This window comes from Oncorhynchus masou, chromosome 13 (assembly GCF_036934945.1).
Source record: "Oncorhynchus masou masou isolate Uvic2021 chromosome 13, UVic_Omas_1.1, whole genome shotgun sequence".
In the NCBI taxonomy this organism is placed as follows: domain Eukaryota; kingdom Metazoa; phylum Chordata; class Actinopteri; order Salmoniformes; family Salmonidae; genus Oncorhynchus; species Oncorhynchus masou.
In genome coordinates this window covers 12,528,438-12,551,595 of record NC_088224.1, presented here as the reverse complement: position 1 = coordinate 12,551,595, position 23,158 = coordinate 12,528,438, and the positions used below count along the sequence as shown (strand labels likewise).

General features: G+C 44.1%; 1 protein-coding gene across 3 annotated transcripts in view; it reads right to left on the bottom strand.

The window, feature by feature from the left end:
- Window positions 1-23,158, bottom strand: part of LOC135551748 (CUB and sushi domain-containing protein 3-like) — an 826,047-nt gene that overhangs the window by 565,505 nt on the left and 237,384 nt on the right. For all 3 annotated transcript variants that reach the window (XM_064982949.1, XM_064982950.1, XM_064982951.1), the window contains exon 4: window positions 22,942-23,136. In XM_064982949.1, coding sequence (XP_064839021.1) covers window positions 22,942-23,136 — 195 coding nt within the window. The remainder of the gene's footprint in view (window positions 1-22,941; window positions 23,137-23,158) is intronic.

Genomic DNA, 23,158 nt, shown 5'->3' with positions numbered 1-23,158 from the left:
CCTCGAGAGGTATGATGCCGTTTCTACTGCACATTTCAGGGTTCCATTACTGTTTCTGAGCAATGACCCAATGACAGTGGAAGACATTTGATCACTTAAGCGGTCACATTTAGATTGTAAGAAATGCATATATTTTCCTCTTGATAAACATAAGTCATCAACTAGAAGCCTGCATTACCCATAATTCATACCCTATGACAATTATTCAGTAGCACATCAATACTCGAGACAGATTCAGCCAACCCAGCCTTAATACATGCTTCTTGGTGTTGGGTTGCTGCCTGCGTGGTGCTCAGCATGTACTGTATGGCTGGAGTAGTGTGGATGTCAGCTCCCATTTACACTGGCCCGCTAACAGCTATGGGATTTATATTGTTAAGCAGGTGGTCCCTGGGCTGTCAGAGCTAAGAGACAGGGGAGAGAGCGAAAGAAGTCATGTGACTATTTAAGCCCAAATGTCGGCTGCTTTCAGCTCCTTGAAAAAAGCCTAAATGGAGCCATCAAAATGAAAGACCCACGAGTAGCATCTAAAGCTTGTCTTTCGGGCTCGCGTCAAATTATTACAGTTTTAATAAACATCAAGAAATTCCGTCTGATTGAGAGAGAGCTGTTTTTAGACAGTAAACTTATTTTATCTAACCACAGCCTTTGAAAGAAACAGCTCAAATGTTCAGAGTTGATGCTAGGGATTTGCATCATGTGCTGTAAAAAGTGGGATGGCACTGTCGTTCATCTGAAGTGCTTTTTCTCATTGATATGATTCAAAATTACGTTTTGGTTCGTTCAACCTATTCTATTGAATTGTCTCAAATCAAATAACAAATTTGACAGATCAATATGATTTTGTTTTATTGTATGAAAGCTTGCAAATTGCTTCCAACACCTAATGTGCATTCGCATTGCAAAGCGCTCGGTGCAATGTAGCGGTGGCAACCAGTCAGAAGAGTTGGAGGCATGGCCTAGTGTGGGCGTGTCTTTCAATTAGTTATTTTTGGCTACCAATGAGATATAATAAACATATAATCATAATATAATATAATAAACATATAATCATTAAAAAAACAAACATTTTTTTACCTGAAATTATATTGACTATAAAATTATAAATACTTTTTTTTTTTAATGATTATATGTTTCCTGTCAGCACTGAAACTTAAATGATATCTGCATAAATACTGTAATACTAAAGAGCCTGGAAAGGTTTCCATTGAAACCCACTGTTCCTAGGCAGGCATTGAAAATAAGAATTTGTTCTTAACTGACTTGACTAGTTAAATAAAGGTAAAAAAAAAAAAAACATTTGTTTACAAGTCAACATGAAAATCTTACGTGAAAAAAGTGTTTATATTAATTTTGTTATGGAATGAATGTCACGCCTTGGTCTTAGTATTTTGTGTTTTAGTTTATTAGTTAGTCAGACCAGGGTGTGACATGGGGTTATTATGTATTGTGTTTTCGTATTGGGGTTTGTAGTAGTTGGGATTGTAGCTGATTAGGGGTGTGTGTGTGTGTTAATTAGGTTGGCTGCCTGAGGCGGTTCTCAATCAGAGTCAGGTGATTCTCGTTGTCGCTGATTGGGAACCGTATTTAGGTAGCCTGTTTTTTGCTTTGTATTTCGTGGGTGATTGTTCCTGTCTCTGTGTAGTGTGCACCAGTCAGGCTGTAATAGGTTTAACGTTCTGTTTGTTGTTTTTTGTATTTATGTAGTTATTTCGTGTATAGTTCGTTCGTTTGTCTTCCTAATAAACATGAGTAACTTACACGCTGCATTTCGGTCCGACTCTCCTTCAACAAAAGAAGAACGCCGTTACAATGAACTTAATATCTGGATTAACAGGAAATTAATTGTATTATACTTGTAACCCAATTGAAGAAATGAGGACAGGTAATTCCAGAGTGAAAAATTAACTTGGTACCACATGAAAAAATGGGCTCTATAAATATACGGTATGAATATATATATATATATATATACATATTAGTTAGTAGTTATGTTTTATATTAGGTTTAACCAAAGAGGGAATAGGAAGTTGAATGTTGAAAGAAAAAGGTTGAAACTTGAAATATAGATTAATCAAATATAGCATTTGACTTTGAATCCTATATTTGTTTTCAACAAATGTACAAAAAAATTACATTGAGAAAACCATTTACTTGTAAACAGTTAATATTTTTTTTTTAGGTTGATGGAAAATACTTTTACAGTGTACAAACAATGCAGAAGTAGTGAACAGCTGAACCATGACAAGAGAAGACAGGGTGAACATCATGGTTGTGAAACCAATCAAAGCACAATCCAGAAAGACTGTGGCTGTGGCTGGTTACTAACACTGTGATTAAGGATGGAGAATCCCCCTGTTCACCTCTAGTGGCTGGTTAATAACACTGTGATTAAGGATGGAGAAGCCCCCTGTTCACCTCTAGTGGCTGGTTACTAACACTGTGATTAAGGATGGAGAAGCCCCCTGTTCACCTCTAGTGGCTGGTTAATAACACTGTGATTAAGGATGGAGAAGCCCCCTGTTCACCTCTAGTGGCTGGTTACTAACACTGTGATTAAGGATGGAGAAGCCCCCTGTTCACCTCTAGTGGCTGGTTAATAACACTGTGATTAAGGATGGAGAAGCCCCTGTTCACCTCTAGTGGCTGGTTAATAACACTGTGATTAAGGATGGAGAAGCCCCCTGTTCACCTCTAGTGGCTGGTTACTAACACTGTGATTAAGGATGGAGAAGCCCCTGTTCACCTCTAGTGGCTGGTTAATAACACTGTGATTAAGGATGGAGAAGCCCCCTGTTCACCTCTAGTGGCTGGTTAATAACACTGTGATTAAGGCTGGAGAAGCCCCTGTTCACCTCTAGTGGCTGGTTACTAACACTGTGATTAAGGATGGAGAAGCCCCCTGTTCACCTCTAGTGGCTGGTTACTAACACTGTGATTAAGGATGGAGAAGCCCCTGTTCACCTCTAGTGGCTGGTTACTAACACTGTGATTAAGGCTGGAGAAGCCCCCTGTTCACCTCTAGTGGCTGGTTACTAACACTGTGATTAAGGATGGAGAAGCCCCTGTTCACCTCTAGTGGCTGGTTACTAACACTGTGATTAAGGATGGAGAAGCCCCTGTTCACCTCTAGTGGCTGGTTACTAACACTGTGATTAAGGATGGAGAAGCCCCTGTTCACCTCTAGTGGCTGGTTACTAACACTGTGATTAAGGCTGGAGAAGCCCCCTGTTCACCTCTAGTGGCTGGTTAATAACACTGTGATTAAGGATGGAGAAGCCCCCTGTTCACCTCTAGTGGCTGGTTACTAACACTGTGATTAAGGATGGAGAAGCCCCCTGTTCACCTCTAGTGGCTGGTTACTAACACTGTGATTAAGGATGGAGAAGCCCACTGATCACCTCTAGTGGCTGGTTACTAACACTGTGATTAAGGCTGGAGAAGCCCCCTGTTCACCTCTAGTGGCTGGTTACTAACACTGTGATTAAGGCTGGAGAAGCCCCCTGTTCACCTCTAGTGGCTGGTTAATAACACTGTGATTAAGGATGGAGAAGCCCCCTGTTCACCTCTAGTGGCTGGTTACTAACACTGTGATTAAGGATGGAGAAGCCCCCTGTTCACCTCTAGTGGCTGGTTAATAACACTGTGATTAAGGATGGAGAAGCCCCCTGTTCACCTCTAGTGGCTGGTTACTAACACTGTGATTAAGGATGGAGAAGCCCCTGTTCACCTCTAGTGGCTGGTTAATAACACTGTGATTAAGGATGGAGAAGCCCCTGTTCACCTCTAGTGGCTGGTTAATAACACTGTGATTAAGGATGGAGAAGCCCCCTGTTCACCTCTAGTGGCTGGTTAATAACACTGTGATTAAGGATGGAGAAGCCCCTGTTCACCTCTAGTGGCTGGTTACTAACACTGTGATTAAGGATGGAGAAGCCCCTGTTCACCTCTAGTGGCTGGTTAATAACACTGTGATTTAGGATGGAGAAGCCCCTGTTCACCTCTAGTGGCTGGTTACTAACACTGTGATTAAGGCTGGAGAAGCCCCTGTTCACCTCTAGTGGCTGGTTACTAACACTGTGATTAAGGATGGAGAAGCCCCCTGTTCACCTCTAGTGGCTGGTTACTAACACTGTGATTAAGGATGGAGAAGCCCCCTGTTCACCTCTAGTGGCTGGTTACTAACACTGTGATTAAGGATGGAGAAGCCCCTGTTCACCTCTAGTGGCTGGTTAATAACACTGTGATTAAGGATGGAGAAGCCCCTGTTCACCTCTAGTGGCTGGTTAATAACACTGTGATTAAGGATGGAGAAGCCCCCTGTTCACCTCTAGTGGCTGGTTACTAACACTGTGATTAAGGCTGGAGAAGCCCCCTGTTCACCTCTAGTGGCTGGTTAATAACACTGTGATTAAGGCTGGAGAAGCCCCCTGTTCACCTCTAGTGGCTGGTTACTAACACTGTGATTAATGCTGGAGAAGCCCCCTGTTCACCTCTAGTGGCTGGTTACTAACACTGTGATTAAGGATGGAGAAGCCCCCTGTTCACCTCTAGTGGCTGGTTACTAACACTGTGATTAAGGATGGAGAAGCCCCCTGTTCACCTCTAGTGGCTGGTTACTAACACTGTGATTAAGGATGGAGAAGCCCCCTGTTCACCTCTAGTGGCTGGTTACTAACACTGTGATTAAGGATGGAGAAGCCCCCTGTTCACCTCTAGTGGCTGGTTACTAACACTGTGATTAAGGATGGAGAAGCCCCTGTTCACCTCTAGTGGCTGGTTACTAACACTGTGATTAAGGATGGAGAAGCCCCCTGTTCACCTCTAGTGGCTGGTTAATAACACTGTGATTAAGGATGGAGAAGCCCCCTGTTCACCTCTAGTGGCTGGTTACTAACACTGTGATTAAGGCTGGAGAAGCCCCCTGTTCACCTCTAGTGGCTGGTTATTTAACACTGTGATTAAGGATGGAGAAGCCCCCTGTTCACCTCTAGTGGCTGGTTACTAACACTGTGATTAAGGATGGAGAAGCCCCCTGTTCACCTCTAGTGGCTGGTTACTAACACTGTGATTAAGGATGGAGAAGCCCCCTGTTCACCTCTAGTGGCTGGTTACTAACACTGTGATTAAGGATGGAGAAGCCCCCTGTTCACCTCTAGTGGCTGGTTACTAACACTGTGATTAAGGCTGGAGAAGCCCCCTGTTCACCTCTAGTGGCTGGTTATTTAACACTGTGATTAAGGATGGAGAAGCCCCCTGTTCACCTCTAGTGGCTGGTTACTAACACTGTGATTAAGGATGGAGAAGCCCCCTGTTCACCTCTAGTGGCTGGTTAATAACACTGTGATTAAGGCTGGAGAAGCCCCCTGTTCACCTCTAGTGGCTGGTTACTAACACTGTGATTAAGGCTGGAGAAGCCCCCTGTTCACCTCTAGTGGCTGGTTAATAACACTGTGATTAAGGATGGAGAAGCCCCCTGTTCACCTCTAGTGGCTGGTTAATAACACTGTGATTAAGGCTGGAGAAGCCCCCTGTTCACCTCTAGTGGCTGGTTACTAACACTGTGATTAAGGATGGAGAAGCCCCCTGTTCACCTCTAGTGGCTGGTTAATAACACTGTGATTAAGGCTGGAGAAGCCCCCTGTTCACCTCTAGTGGCTGGTTAATAACACTGTGATTAAGGATGGAGAAGCCCCCTGTTCACCTCTAGTGGCTGGTTACTAACACTGTGATTAAGGATGGAGAAGCCCCCTGTTCACCTCTAGTGGCTGGTTACTAACACTGTGATTAAGGATGGAGAAGCCCCCTGTTCACCTCTAGTGGCTGGTTACTAACACTGTGATTAAGGATGGAGAAGCCCCTGTTCACCTCTAGTGGCTGGTTACTAACACTGTGATTAAGGCTGGAGAAGCCCCTGTTCACCTCTAGTGGCTGGTTAATAACACTGTGATTAAGGCTGGAGAAGCCCCCTGTTCACCTCTAGTGGCTGGTTACTAACACTGTGATTAAGGCTGGAGAAGCCCCCTGTTCACCTCTAGTGGCTGGTTAATAACACTGTGATTAAGGCTGGAGAAGCCCCCTGTTCACCTCTAGTGGCTGGTTACTAACACTGTGATTAAGGCTGGAGAAGCCCCCTGTTCACCTCTAGTGGCTGGTTACTAACACTGTGATTAATGCTGGAGAAGCCCCCTGTTCACCTCTAGTGGCTGGTTACTAACACTGTGATTAAGGATGGAGAAGCCCCCTGTTCACCTCTAGTGGCTGGTTACTAACACTGTGATTAATGCTGGAGAAGCCCCCTGTTCACCTCTAGTGGCTGGTTACTAACACTGTGATTAAGGATGGAGAAGCCCCCTGTTCACCTCTAGTGGCTGGTTACTAACACTGTGATTAATGCTGGAGAAGCCCCCTGTTCACCTCTAGTGGCTGGTTACTAACACTGTGATTAAGGCTGGAGAAGCCCCCTGTTCACCTCTAGTGGCTGGTTACTAACACTGTGATTAAGGCTGGAGAAGCCCCCTGTTCACCTCTAGTGGCTGGTTACTAACACTGTGATTAAGGCTGGAGAAGCCCCTGTTCACCTCTAGTGGCTGGTTAATAACACTGTGATTAAGGATGGAGAAGCCCCTGTTCACCTCTAGTGGCTGGTTACTAACACTGTGATTAAGGATGGAGAAGCCCCTGTTCACCTCTAGTGGCTGGTTAATAACACTGTGATTAAGGATGGAGAAGCCCCCTGTTCACCTCTAGTGGCTGGTTACTAACACTGTGATTAAGGATGGAGAAGCCCCCTGTTCACCTCTAGTGGCTGGTTACTAACACTGTGATTAAGGATGGAGAAGCCCCCTGTTCACCTCTAGTGGCTGGTTAATAACACTGTGATTAAGGCTGGAGAAGCCCCCTGTTCACCTCTAGTGGCTGGTTAATAACACTGTGATTAAGGCTGGAGAAGCCCCCTGTTCACCTCTAGTGGCTGGTTAATAACACTGTGATTAAGGATGGAGAAGCCCCCTGTTCACCTCTAGTGGCTGGTTACTAACACTGTGATTAAGGATGGAGAAGCCCCCTGTTCACCTCTAGTGGCTGGTTACTAACACTGTGATTAAGGATGGAGAAGCCCCCTGTTCACCTCTAGTGGCTGGTTAATAACACTGTGATTAAGGCTGGAGAAGCCCCCTGTTCACCTCTAGTGGCTGGTTAATAACACTGTGATTAAGGCTGGAGAAGCCCCCTGTTCACCTCTAGTGGCTGGTTACTAACACTGTGATTAAGGATGGAGAAGCCCCCACTGCTAATAGGATTCATTGCTGCTTTGCATCAGTCCAGTCTCCTGTCTTGGTTTCAGTGACCACTATAACATTCTGAAAGCCTGGCTGGAAGGTGTCCAGATACACATGTTACTTTTCTTCTCCTGTTCCCTAAAAAGAAACATTGATTTGGTAGTTGTGTATGTCGTAGTTTATGTTTATGTCCAGAAGATGTTAAAGTCTGACTTTATAGTATATGGGATTCTAGGCGCAAGGTATGGTTTGCTGGATGACAAGAGTTGACGGTAATGCCCGTTAATACCGTTGGAGGATGTTGTCACCCCAGCACAGCAGAATTGGAATAGCAGAGCTGAGCTGAGTAAAGTGCCTGCCTCTTTGGGGCTCCCGGTACACCTGTACAGCAGCGCTGTCATGACGATTTCACGGATTCACACCAAGCTTCACCAACTCTCTCTGCCGCAGGCTCCAGCTCCCTTAAACCAAGCAAATCCAAGCTTTACTGACTGAAAGCTCCAATAAAAAACTAGTAATATAATTTTTTTATTTTTTTTTCCAGTTTTCCAATAGCTTTTGAGGAGGTTAGAGTGGTGGTGGATTTTTGTTACAGTATATCTAGAGTCATTAATTTCAGTGTTTGTATCTTTATTGAATTGTTATTACAACTTGGGAATAACAACTTCAAAAACATAAGTAGTTAGTGTATGTTAATAATGTGGGGGTGGGGGGATTAACAAGGGCTGTGTGACCATTGTGTTTAGGCTACTCTATATCCAGGATCAATGCTGAGGATACCGATACCTCTCCTTCTGACTCAATGATAGAGAGCCTATTTAACACAAGGGACACAACACAAGGGACACAACACAAAAGACCCTACAGAAGGGACACAACACAAGGGACACAACACAAGGGACACAACACAAGGGACACAACACAAGGGACACAACACAGGGGACACAACACAAGGGCCACAACACAAGGGACACAACACAAGGGACCCTACACAAGGGACACAACACAAGGGACCCTACACAAGGGACACAACACAAGGGACACAACACAAGGGACCCTACACAAGGGACACAACACAAGGGACACAACACAAGGGCCACAACACAAGGGACACAACACAAGGGACACAACACAAGGGACCCTACAGAAGGGACACAACACAAGGGACCCTACAGAAGGGACACAACACAAGGGACACAACACAAGGGACACAACACAAGGGACACAACACAAGGGACACAACACAGGGGACACAACACAGGGGACACAACACAAGGGACACAACACAGGGGACACAACACAGGGGACACAACACAAGGGACACAACACAAGTAACACAACACAAGGGACACAACACAAGGGACACAACACAAGGGACACAACACAGGGGACACAACACAGGGGACACAACACAAGGGACACAACACAAGTAACACAACACAAGGGACACAACACAAGGGACACAACACAAGGGACACAACACAGGGGACACAACACAGGGGACACAACACAAGGGACACAACACAAGTAACACAACACAAGGGACACAACACAAGGGACACAACACAGGGGACACAACACAGGGGACACAACACAAGGGACACAACACAAGGGACACAACACAAGGGACACAACACAGGGGACACAACACAGGGGACACAACACAGGGGACACAACACAAGGGACACAACACAAGGGACACAACACAAGGGACACAACACAAGGGACACAACAAGACATGGAGTAGATGGAGTATTCATCCAGTTGAACCATTAGTATGTCTGGCATCACCACAGGAGCGGCTCCATCCTATATTACTCCAACTGTCATAACACAAGTCAGTAATCTGATTATGTTTTCCAACTGTCCAACTATGGAGATCAAATCCACTGTGTGCCACCAACCATCCACTTTTCATGTTGTTGTTTAGAGCTGAAGACATTTATCTAGATTTGAAGTGAAATAAATGTGACTACCATGGCTGGATTAATTAAGTGGCAGATTGCATAATGCATATGGTAGAGAGAATTTGACTTTAATTAGCACTTTCCTATGTGTTCCATAATTATCAAGATGCTTTCTTGTCCATGAATTGAAGTTGAATTTATAAAGGCCCAATGATCTCTGGTTTAGAGTAATGCAGAGACACTGCTTGGTAAGCTTGAAGTTGAATGTATAAAGGCCCAATGATCTCTGGTTTAAAGTAGTGCAGAGACACTGCTTGGTAAGCTTGAAGTTGAATGTATAAAGGCCCAATGATCCCTGGTTTAGAGTAATGCAGAGACACTGCTTGGTAAGCTTGAAGTTGAATTTATAAAGGCCCAATGATCGCTGGTTTAGAGTAATGCAGAGACACTGCTTGGTAAGCTTGAAGTTGAATTTATATAGGCCCAATGATCTCTGGTTTAGAGTAATGCAGAGACACTGCTTGGTAAGCTTGAAGTTGAATTTATAACGGCCCAATGATCTCTGGTTTAGAGTAATGCAGAGACACTGCTTGGTAAGCTTATCACATTGTTTAATAGTTACATTGTTTTTTACTCTTCAGTAAAATGCTTTCTCTGTTCTCCCTTAATCAACACTGGGATTTGTTTTGAATGTCTTTTTTTTTCCCCACCTAGAGTGAGATTTCAAATCTATATTAGAGAGAGAGAGAGACCAGGCCTGGCAGATTGAAGTCACACTCCTCCAAAGTGAGAATGGCAGCACACACCCATGAAGATTCCAAATGAGCACATGCATACTATGGATGAGTTTCCACAGGCAGCCCATTTCTGATCATTTGCCCAATTACTGGCAAAAGAGCTTTTTTACCCCTTCAAACATTCAACCTCCAGCTGCGTACCCCCTCTAGCACCAGGGTCAGAGCACTCTCAAATGTTGTTTTTTGCCATCATTGTAAGCCTGCCACACACACACACACTAGACATGTATTAAACATAAGAATGAGTGTGAGTTTTTGTCACAACCAGGCTTGTGAGAAGTGACAAAGAGCTCTTATAGGACCAGGGCACAAATAATAATATAATAATAATCAATGAGTTTGCTCTTTATTTAACCATCTTACCTATAAAACTGTATTTGTTCATTGAAAATAGTGAATAACTCACCACAGGTTAATGAGAAGGGTGTGCTTGAAAGGATGCATATAACTGGGTTGTATTGGAGAGAGTCTCAGTCTTAAATCATGTTCCAGACACAGTCTGTGCCTGTATTTAGCTGTCATGCTAGTGAGGCTGAGAATCCTCTCACATAGGTACATGGTTGCAAAGGGCATCAGTGTCTTAACAGTGCGATTTGCCAAGGCAGGATACTCTGAGCGCAGCCAAATACAGAAATCTGACAGTGACTTCTGATCAAATTCAATTTTCATAGAACCGCTTGTTGCAATTTCGATGAGACTCTCTTGTTCAGATATCGGTAAGTGGACTGAAGGCAGGGTATGAAAGGGATAACGAATCCAGTTGTTAGTGTCATCTGATTCGGGAAAGTACGTGAGGAATTGCGCACCCAACTCACTCAGGTGCTTCGCTATATCACATTTGACATTGCCTGTAAGCTGGAGTTCATTTGCACACAAAAAAAATCATACAATGATGGAAAGACCTGTGTGTTGTCCTTGTTAATCATAGCCACAATTTTGTCCCTCACATTGAATATAGTTGTAAAGAATCCCTGTAATCCTAGATTCAGATCATTCAGTCGAGAAAAAACATCCCCCAGACAGGCCAGTGGTCTGAGAAACTCGTCATCATCAAGCGGTCAGACAAGTGAAAAACATCCCCAGACAGGCCAGTGGTCTGAGAAACTCGTCATCATCAAGCGGTCAGACAAGTGGACAACATCCCCCAGACAGGCCAGTGGTCTGAGAAACTCGTCATCATCAAGCGGTCAGACAAGTGAAAAACATCCCCCAGACAGGCCAGTGGTCTGAGAAACTCGTCATCATCAAGCGGTCAGACAAGTGAAAAACATCCCCCAGACAGGCCAGTGGTCTGAGAAACTCGTCATCATCAAGCGGTCAGACAAGTGAAAAACATCCCCCAGACAGGCCAGTGGTCTGAGAAACTCGTCATCATCAAGCGGTCAGACAAGTGAAAAACATCCCCCAGACAGGCCAGTGGTCTGAGAAACTCGTCATCATCAAGTGGTCAGACAAGTGGACAACATCCCCCAGACAGGCCAGTGGTCTGAGAAACTCGTCATCATCAAGCGGTCAGACAAGTGAAAAACATCACCCAGACAGGCCAGTGGTCTGAGAAAATCGTCATCATCAAGCGTTCAGACAAGTGAAAAACATCCCCCAGACAGGCCAGTGGTCTGAGAAACTCGTCATCATCAAGCGGTCAGACAAGTGAAAAACATCCCCCAGACAGGCCAGTGGTCTGAGAAACTCGTCATCATCAAGCGGTCAGACAAGTGAAAAACATCCCCCAGACAGGCCAGTGGTCTGAGAAACTAGTCATCATGTCAGCGGTCAGACAAGTGAAAAACATCCCCCAGACAGGCCAGTGGTCTGAGAAACTAGTCATCATGTCAGCGGTCAGACAAGTGAAAAACATCCCCCAGACAGGCCAGTGGTCTGAGAAACTAGTCATCATCAAGCGGTCAGACAAGTGAAAAACATCCCCCAGACAGGCCAGTGGTCTGAGAAACTAGTCATCATCAAGCGGTCAGACAAGTGAAAAACATCCCCCAGACAGGCCAGTGGTCTGAGAAACTAGTCATCATCAAGCGGTCAGACAAGTGAAAAACATCCCCCAGACAGGCCAGTGGTCTGAGAAACTCGTCATCATGCAAGTGGTCAGACAAGTGAAAAACATTCCCAGACAGGCCAGTGGTCTGAGAAACTCGTCATCATCAAGCGGTCAGACAAGTGGACAACATCCCCCAGACAGGCCAGTGGTCTGAGAAACTCGTCATCATCAAGCGTTCAGACAAGTGAAAAACATCCCCCAGACAGGCCAGTGGTCTGAGAAACTAGTCATCATGTCAGCGGTCAGACAAGTGAAAAACATCGCCCAGACAGGCCAGTGGTCTGAGAAACTAGTCATCATCAAGCGGTCAGACAAGTGAAAAACATCCCCCAGACAGGCCAGTGGTCTGAGAAACTCGTCATCATGCAAGCGGTCAGACAAGTGAAAAACATCCCCCAGACAGGCCAGTGGTCTGAGAAACTCGTCATCATGCAAGCGGTCAGACAAGTGAAAAACATCCCCAGACAGGCCAGTGGTCTGAGAAACTAGTCATCATCAAGCGGTCAGACAAGTGAAAAACATCGCCCAGACAGGCCAGTGGTCTGAGAAACTAGTCATCATCAAGCGGTCAGACAAGTGAAAAACATCGCCCAGACAGGCCAGTGGTCTGAGAAACTAGTCATCATCAAGCGGTCAGACAAGTGGACAACATCCCCCAGACAGGCCAGTGGTCTGAGAAACTAGTCATCATGCCAGCGGTCAGACAAGTGAAAAACATCCCCCAGACAGGCCAGTGGTCTGAGAAACTAGTCATCATCAAGCGGTCAGACAAGTGAAAATTATGGTCAGTAAAGAAAACGTTTTGCTCGTCTCTAATTTAAAAAAACTTGTCAATCCTTTCCCCTTGACAACCAACTTCTGTATGTTGTAAAAGCGTTACATGGTCGCTGCCCATATCGTTGCATAGTGCAGAAAATACATGAGTTCAGGGGCCTTGCGATAACAAAGTTAACCATTTTCACTGTAGTGTCCAAAACGTCTTTCAAGCTGTCAGGCATTCTCTTGGCAGGAAGAGCCTCTTGGTGGATGCTGCAGTGTACCCAAGTGGCGTCGGGAGCAACTGCTTCCACACGCGTTACCACTCCACTATGTCTCCCTGTCATGGCTTTTGCACCATCAGTACAGATACCAACATGAGCAGCAGCTACGTTTGGCTAGAGAATGCCTGACAGCTTGAAAGACGTAGGCCCTCTCCTATTCTCGCTATACACCAAGTCACTTGGCTCTGTCATAACCTCACATGGTCTCTCCTATCATTGCTATGCAGACGACACACAATTAATCTTCTCCTTTCCCCCTTCTGATGACCAGGTGGCGAATCGCATCTCTGCATGTCTGGCAGACATATCAGTGTGGATGACGGATCACCACCTCAAGCTGAACCTTGGCAAGACGGAGCTGCTCTTCCTCCCGGGGAAGGACTGCCCGTTCCATGATCTCGCCATCACGGTTGACAACTCCATTGTGTCCTCCTCCCAGAGCGCTAAGAACCTTGGCGTGATCCTGGACAACACCCTGTCGTTCTCAACCAACATCATGGCGGTGGCCCGTTCCTGTAGGTTCATGCTCTACAACATCCGCAGAGTACGACCCTGCCTCACACAGGAAGCGGCGCAGGTCCTAATCCAGGCACTTGTCCTCTCCCGTCTGGATTACTGCAACTCGCTGTTGGCTGGGCTCCCTGCCTGTGCCATTAAACCCCTACAACTCATCCAGAACGCCGCAGCCCGTCTGGTGTTCAACCTTCCCAAGTTCTCTCACGTCACCCCGCTCCTCCGCTCTCTCCACTGGCTTCCAGTTGAAGCTCGCATCCGCTACAAGACCATGGTGCTTGCCTACGGAGCTGTGAGGGGAACGGCACCGCAGTACCTCCAGGCTCTGATCAGGCCCTACACCCAAACAAGGGCACTGCGTTCATCCACCTCTGGCCTGCTCGCCTCCCTACCACTGAGGAAGTACAGTTCCCACTCAGCCCAGTCAAAACTGTTCGCTGCTCTGGCCCCCCAATGGTGGAACAAACTCCCTCACGACGCCAGGACAGCGGAGTCAATCACCACCTTCCGGAGACACCTGAAACCCCACCTCTTCAAGGAATACCTAGGATAGGATAAGTAATCCTTCTCCCCCCTTAAATGATTTAGATGCACTATTGTAAAGTGGCTGTTCCACTGGATGTCAGAAGGTGAATTCACCAATTTGTAAGTCGCTCTGGATAAGAGCGTCTGCTAAATGACTTAAATGTAAATGTAATGTAACGGTTAATGTGATTGGATGTTAATTATTTGATGGTTTGATGGTTTGGCGGTTTAATTAGATTTTTAGATTTTAGATTTTTTGTCAGTGAAATTAGGCTACTCAGGCGAGAAAAAAACCTCACCCAAATATATATCCCAGTTGGAAAATGTAAATGGACTGTTTGAAAATGTGAATCACATTTTATTCGGCGTACCCCCGACGGCATTGTGCGTAGCCCAGTTTGGGAGTACCTGCAGTAGGAGATCAGACCACTGTTAAACAGAAATATCTACTGGCCGTTTCTGTTGTCACAACTGTAGTTGCATTGGCAATTATTCATAATTAGGAGGTTTTAAATAGACCTGTTTTATTGTAATTGGTCAATGGGCACTGATTGAACTTGTATGCTGGTATTTTTAAAAAATATTTGTCATAGCGATCACACTAAATGGCATATCAATACTATAATGTTTTATGTATTTCATTAAAATACATTTGTTTTGAGCTTTTCAAATCAAATCAAATTACATTTTGTTGGTCACGTACTGTACACAAGGTTAGCAGATGTTAATGCGAGTGTAGCGAAATGCTTGTGCTTCTAGTTCTGAAAGTGCAGTAATATCTAACAAGTAATATCTAACAATTTCACGACAAATACCTAATACACACAAATCTAAGAAAAGGAATGTAATTAAGAATATATAAATATATGGACAAGCAAACAGCAAGCTGTGAGTGCATTCATTAAACTGTACTGTAACATTTTAACATTGCTCTGACATGTATATATGACTAATTATGTACTGTTCCTTAATTACAGTTTTATAGACGGAAGCGAAAACACAAAATTGTTTTGTAAAGCATTAAGGGTGCTCCCAAAAGAGGACATGTGCATTTATATGGCAAGTATGATGTTAATGCACACACACACACACACACACACACACACACACACACTAACACATACTGCAGGCCCGTAACAGTGACACTTCCGTCCCTCTCCTCACCCCTACCTGGGCTCGAACCAAGGGCACTCTGAACACATCAACAACAGTCCCCTTCGAAGAATCGATACCTATCGCTCCGTAAAAGCAGCTACTTCAAGGTCTCAGAGTGAGTGATATCACCGATTGAAATGCTGCTAGCGTGCACCACTAACTAGCCAGCCATTTCACACCGGTTATACACACACACACGCACGCACGCACGCACACACTCACACACACACACACACACACACACACACACACACACACACACGCACACACTCGCACACACACACACACACACACACTAGCAAATCTAATTTGGAGTTTTGTCAGTCTACATAATGCTTTTCTCCTCTCAAACATTCATGCAAAGCAAATGCCTCTCTCATAATGTCCAGGGAATAGGTAGTTGGCTTCAAATCACTAAAATAGCCTCTCATTTCTATTGGGGGTTGAAGAATGTCTGCAAAAAAATCAATTTGTACCGATGACAGGGCCTTGGCAGGCTGCAGATCAGCCACTGAGATTCTCATCACATTAGCCCTCAGCGAGCAGCTCCCTGGTCCACTAATATGTATAGAGAACAGACTCCCTGGTCCACTGATATATATGTAGAGAGAACAGGCTCCCTGGTCCATTAATATATAGAGAGAACATGCTCCCTGGTTCATTAATATATATAGAGAACAGGCTCCCTGGGCCATTAATATATATAGAGAACATGCTCCCTGGGCCATTTATATATATAGAGAACAGGCTCCCTGGGGCATTAATATATATAGAGAACAGGCTCCCTGGTTCATTAATATATATAGAGAACAGGCTCCCTGGTTCATTAATATATATAGAGAACAGGCTCCCTGGTCCACTAATATATATAGAGAACATGCTTCTGGGCCATTAATATATATAGAGAACAGGCTCCCTGGGGCATTAATATATATAGAGAACAGGCTCCCTGGTTCATTAATATATAGAGAGAACAGGCTCCCTGGTTCATTAATATATATAGAGAACAGGCTCCCTGGGCCATTAATATATATAGAGAACAAGCTCCCTGGTTTATTAATATATATAGAGAACAGGCTCCCTGGTTCATTAATATATATAGAGAACAGGCTCCCTGGTTCATTAATATATATATAGAGAACAGGCTCCCTGTGTAACGGCGTTCTTCTTTTGTTGAAGGAGAGTCGGACCGAAATGCAGCATGTAAGTTACTCATGTTTATTAGGAAGACAAACGAACGAACTAATACACGAAATAACTAATAAATACAAAAACAACAAACAGAACGTGAAACCTATTACAGCCTGACTGGTGAAACTAACACAGAGACAGGAACAATCACCCACGAAATGTAAAGCGAAACCCAGGCTACCTAAATACGGTTCCCAATCAGCGACAACGAGAATCACCTGACTCTGATTGAGAACCGCCTCAGGCAGCCAACCTATTAACACACACACACCCCTAATCAGCTACAATCCCAACTACTACAAACCCCAATATGAAACTACAATACATAATAAACCCATGTCACACCCTGGTCTGACTAACTAATAAACTAAAACACAAAATACTAAGACCAAGGCGTGACACCCTGGTTCATTAATATATATAGAGAACAGGCTCCCTGGTTCATTAATATATATAGTGGACAGGCTCCCTGGTTCATTAATATATATAGAGAACAGGCTCCCTGGTTCATTAATATATATAGAGAACAGGCTCCCTGGTTCATTAATATATAGAGAGAACAGGCTCCCTGGTTCATTAATATATATAGAGAACAGGCTCCCTGGGCCATTAATATATATAAACAGGCTCCCTGGTCCACTAATATATATAGAGAACAGGCTCCCTGGTTCATTAATATATATAGAGAACAGGCTCCCTGGTTCATTAATATATATAAAGAACAGGCTCCCTGGTCCACTAATATATATAGTGAACAGGCTCCCTGGGCCATTAATATATATAAACAGGCTCCCTGGTTCATTAATATATATAGAGAACAGGCTCCCTGGTTCATTAATATATAGTGGACAGGCTCCCTGGTTCATTAATATATAGAGAGAACAGGATCCCTGGTCCACTAATATATATAGAGAACAGGCTCCCTGGGCCATTAATATATATATAAACAGGCTCCCTGGTTCATTAATATATATAGAGAACAGGCTCCCTGGTTCATTAATATATAGTGGACAGGCTCCCTGGGCCATTCATATATAGAGAGAACAGGATCCCTGGTCCACTAATATATAGAGAGAACAGGCTCCCTGTGCCATTAATATATATATAAACAGGCTCCCTGGTTCATTAATATATATAGAGAACAGGCTCCCTGGTTCATTAATATATAGTGGACAGGCTCCCTGGTTCATTAATATATAGAGAGAACAGGATCCCTGGTCCACTAATATATAGAGAGAACAGGCTCCCTGGTCCACTAATATATATCGATTACAGGATCCCTTGGCCATTAATATATATAGAGAACAGGCTCCCTGGTTCATTAATATATATAGAGAACAGGCTCCCTGGTCCACTAATATATATCGATTACAGGATCCCTTGGCCATTAATATATATAGAGAACAGGCTCCCTGGTTCATTAATATATATAAACAGGCTCCCTGGTTCATTAATATATATAGAGAACAGGCTCCCTGGTCCACTAATATATATAGTGAACAGGCTCCCTGGGCCATTAATATATATAAACAGGCTCCCTGGTTCATTAATATATATAAAGAACAGGCTCCCTGGTTCATTAATATATAGTGGACAGGCTCCCTGGTTCATTAATATATAGAGAGAACAGGATCCCTGGTCCACTAATATATATAGAGAACAGGCTCCCTGGGCCATTAATATATATATAAACAGGCTCCCTGGTTCATTAATATATATAGAGAACAGGCTCCCTGGTTCATTAATATATAGTGGACAGGCTCCCTGGTTCATTAATATATAGAGAGAACAGGATCCCTGGTCCACTAATATATATAGAGAACAGGCTCCCTTTGCCATTAATATATATATAAACAGGCTCCCTGGTTCATTAATATATATAGAGAACAGGCTCCCTGGTTCATTAATATATAGAGAGAACAGGATCCCTGGTCCATTAATATATAGAGAGAACAGGCTCCCTGGTCCACTAATATATATCGATTACAGGCTCCCTGGGCCATTAATATATATAGAGAACAGGCTCCCTGGTTCATTAATATATATAGAGAACAGGCTCCCTGGTTCATTAATATATAGTGGACAGGCTCCCTGGTTCATTAATATATAGAGAGAACAGGATCCCTGGTCCACTAATATATAGAGAGAACAGGCTCCCTGGTCCACTAATATATATCGATTACAGGATCCCTTGGCCATTAATATATATAGAGAACAGGCTCCCTGGTTCATTAATATATATAGAGAACAGGCTCCCTGGTCCACTAATATATATCGATTACAGGATCCCTTGGCCATTAATATATATAGAGAACAGGCTCCCTGGTTCATTAATATATATAAACAGGCTCCCTGGTTCATTAATATATATAGAGAACAGGCTCCCTGGTCCACTAATATATATAGTGAACAGGCTCCCTGGGCCATTAATATATATAAACAGGCTCCCTGGTTCATTAATATATATAAAGAACAGGCTCCCTGGTTCATTAATATATAGTGGACAGGCTCCCTGGTTCATTAATATATATAGAGAACAGGCTCCCTGGTCCACTAATATATATCGATTACAGGATCCCTTGGCCATTAATATATATATAGAGAACAGGCTCCCTGGTTCATTAATATATATAGAGAACAGGCTCCCTGGTCCACTAATATATATCGATTACAGGATCCCTTGGCCATTAATATATATAGAGAACAGGCTCCCTGGTTCATTAATATATATAGAGAACAGGCTCCCTGGTTCATTAATATATATAGAGAACAGGCTCCCTGGTCCACTAATATATATCGATTACAGGATCCCTTGGCCATTAACATATATAGAGAACAGGCTCCCTGGTTCATTAATATATATAGAGAACAGGCTCCCTGGTTCATTAATATATATAGAGAGAACAGGCTCCCTGGGCCATTAATATACACAGCACAGGCAGAATGTAAATGTCGAGATCAGTGGTCACCAACGTTTTCTGAGTCAAGATCACTTTCTGAGTCAAAACACATCACTTTAGAAAAAGTCTATGCAACATTAACCAATTAAAAGCAGTTATATTCTCAGACCATTTTGAAATTATATTTAAAAAAATATAGGTGTACAGAACGTGATCCCACTGGTCATCGATAATTTGTTGTATTAGTTGTATTAATAAAGTGAAAGTTTTTTTACTGGACTGATGTCCTGCACCTGATGGTCCATCTGAGGGGAGGAAGAAGTGGTGAGGCTGCTGACCGTCCCTCTGCATTTCTTCCCTCTGCTGAGAAAAGGGGACAGTCTTCCAGATGGCTACACTCAAGTCCCACTGCATTATTTCTGCCTTATGTACCAAATTCATGTTACTCCTGTGACCAGCGAAAGTGATAAGACACAAGCTGCTGATAATAACAACGCAAGCTTATCCGAACAATTTGCTATTCTCACTCATTGCAGCTGCGATGTTGGTTGCAGCATGTGGAAATAGAAAGAACACACATTTTATGGCTTGTAAAGGTGTTGCAACAAAAGTGTGGACAGTGCTGAATATCAACTTAATTAAACACAAACTTACACATAAAACAGCAGCTCTTTGCTGTATTCGTTGTCTCACTCTAGTCATGGTTTTAAAAGGTTTGAAATCTCACAGTATTAACTTCCCTGTTCATAAAAAACCGTGGCTTGTTTTTACAGTCCACAGCTCGAGGAAACTGTGCAGACAAGGTGATCTGAGATATCTGGCGGTGTTCACCTTCAGACACATAAAATGTTACCCTGAATGATTCAGTTGCCCGACGGTGATGGAAACAATGGCCTTATATTAAAGATGTGGTGGCCATTTTGAGTTCTTCTCCCATTTTCAACAGGAAATAATTGTTGATTAAATTGTAGATGTAAAGAAGTATCCCATGATCTGGGATAATTCATTGCTGGCTGAACATCTACTAACATAATCTAGGTTACGGTCGTTCACTGGTGTGTCACAACAATCTCCTGAACACGTACGTGATTAGTGATTGACGCTTGATTTCTGTCACAACTTTCCACTGAACTAACGTCACATAGCACTTATTCAGTACCAAAAGTCACCCTGATGCATGGTAGAGAGATTAAAATGTCCAACGAGTAGACTACAACCAAAGTCAAGAGGACAATATGAACATGAATGTGCTGTACAGTATATATTAAACACCCTTAAATAGACTGTACAAACACTGTACTCTGTACTGCACCTTGAATAGTTCTGTACGCACACTGTACTCTGTACTGCACCTTGAATAGTTCTGTACAAACACTGTACTCTGTACTGCACCTTGAATAGTTCTGTACACACACTGTGCTCTTTACTGCACCTTGAATAGTTCTGTACACACACTGTGCTCTGTACTGCACCTTGAATAGTTCTGTACACACACTGTGCTCTGTACTGCACCTTGAATAGTTCTGTACACACACTGTACTCTGTACTGCATCCTTGAATAGTTCTGTACACACACTGTGCTCTGTACTGCACCTTGAATAGTTCTGTACACACACTGTACTCTGTACTGCACCTTGAATAGTTCTGTACACACACTGTGCTCTTTACTGCACCTTGAATAGTTCTGTACACACACTGTGCTCTGTACTGCACCTTGAATAGTTCTGTACACACACTGTGCTCTGTACTGCACCTTGAATAGTTCTGTACACACACTGTGCTCTGTACTGCACCTTGAATAGTTCTGTACACACACTGTACTCTGTACTGCATCCTTGAATAGTTCTGTACACACACTGTGCTCTGTACTGCACCTTGAATAGTTCTGTACACACACTGTACTCTGTACTGCACCTTGAATAGTTCTGTACACACACTGTACTCTGTACTGCAAGGCCAACACATGTAGAATGTCAAAGCAGAGGTGTCTAATGCTTCTGAACTTCTAGTCCCTCAATCTCTTCTGACCTTTCAGGCTTGCAACTCCAACCGTTTTCTGTTCCATTTCACCTTTAAAGAAAACAAACACGTTCAATTATATATCACTTAATGGTTTAGTTTAATATGCAGGTTGGCATCCCATTGCCGGAGAGGGGAGTAACACTCCTACTTGTTTTTACCCGAATGAATGGGGCTCTGGTAATTCGATCCAGTCTCGTGTTCATCAGACAGAAGGAAACATGATGCACGTTGCTGTCGTCTTAGACTGATTATTAAGGACATAGCGTGCGGAGGCACACGGTGTCTACGGAGAGGCTTTTATTTGAAAACGGTCATGGATAATGCACATTATAATTGGCCCCAACACGGAACAATACATCTGAGTGTGTTCAAAGCGAAGGGAGCCAATCACACCATTCCTCCTCTATGCTGATGGTGTGTGTGTGTGTGTGTGTGTGTGTGTGTGTGTGTGTGTGTGTGTGTGTGTGTGTGTGTGTGTGTGTGTGTGTGTGTGTGTGTGTGTGTGTGTGTGTGTGTGTGTGTGTGTGTGTGTGTGTGCGCGCGTGCGTGTGCGTGTGTGTGTGTTCCTCTATGCTGATCGTGTGTGTGTGTGTTCCTCTATGCTGATGGTGTGGGTGTTCCTCTATGCTGATGGTGTGTGTGTGTGTGTTAATCTATGCTGATGGTGTGACGCAAAACCCTGGCGTACAACACCATCATACACTTGTACTTTATGTACACATGTACTCTCTCTCTATCTCTGTCCTCTCACCTCTATCTCTCTCTCTCTCTCTTCTGTCCTCTCACCTCTCTCTCTCACCTCTCCTCTCTCCTCTGTCCTCTCTCTCTCTCCTCTCACCTCTGTCTCTCCTCTGTCCTCTGTCTATTCTCTGTCCTCTGTCTCTCCTCTGTCCTCTCTCTCTCTCTCTCTCTCTCTCTCTCTCTCTCTCTCTCTCTCTCTCTCTCTCTCTCCTCTGTCCTCTGTCCTATGTCCTTTCTCTCCTCTGCCCTCTCTCTCTCTCTCTCTCTCTCTCTCTCCTCTGTCCTCTGTCCTATGTCCTTTCTCTCCTCTGTCATTTCTCTCCTCTGTCCTCTCTCTCCTCTGTCCTCTCTCCTCTCTCTCTCCCTCTCCTCTGTCCTCTCTGTCCTGAGTCCTCTCTCTCCTCTGTCCTCTCTTTCCTCTGGCCTCTGTCCTCTCTCCTCTCTCTCTCTCTCTCTCTCTCTCTCTCTCTCTCTCTCTCTCTCTCTCCTCTGTCCTCTGTCCTCTCTGTCCTATCTGTCCTCTCTCCTCTGTCCTCTGTCCTCTCTCTCACTGTCTATCTCTCTATCACACACACACACACACACACACACACACACACACACACACACACACACACACACACACACACACACACACACACACACACATATAAACCCACATACAGTTTCACAGATGAACACAAAACTCAAACACATTCGGACAAATCTTTCACACCTCTGCCATACACACACCATTCCATCTCCACAGACACACTCCCAGCATGCAGCTGTCACCAACACCGTGTCACAAACACAGTGCCAGGGCATGGACACTCACCTCTGCAGATGGGCACAGGGAAGTCCCACACAGCGCCTTTCTCCGCGTTGGTGACACAGGTTAGCTGTGGGTGCCCGTCCAGGACGTACCCGGTCACACAGCTGTAGCGAATCTGGTCTCCCAAGTTAAAGCGTGTCCCTACCAGGATGCCTTTGGGCGGAACCCCAGGGTTTCCACAGGCACTGATCTGCAGTTCTGACGGGGACAACAGGGAAGA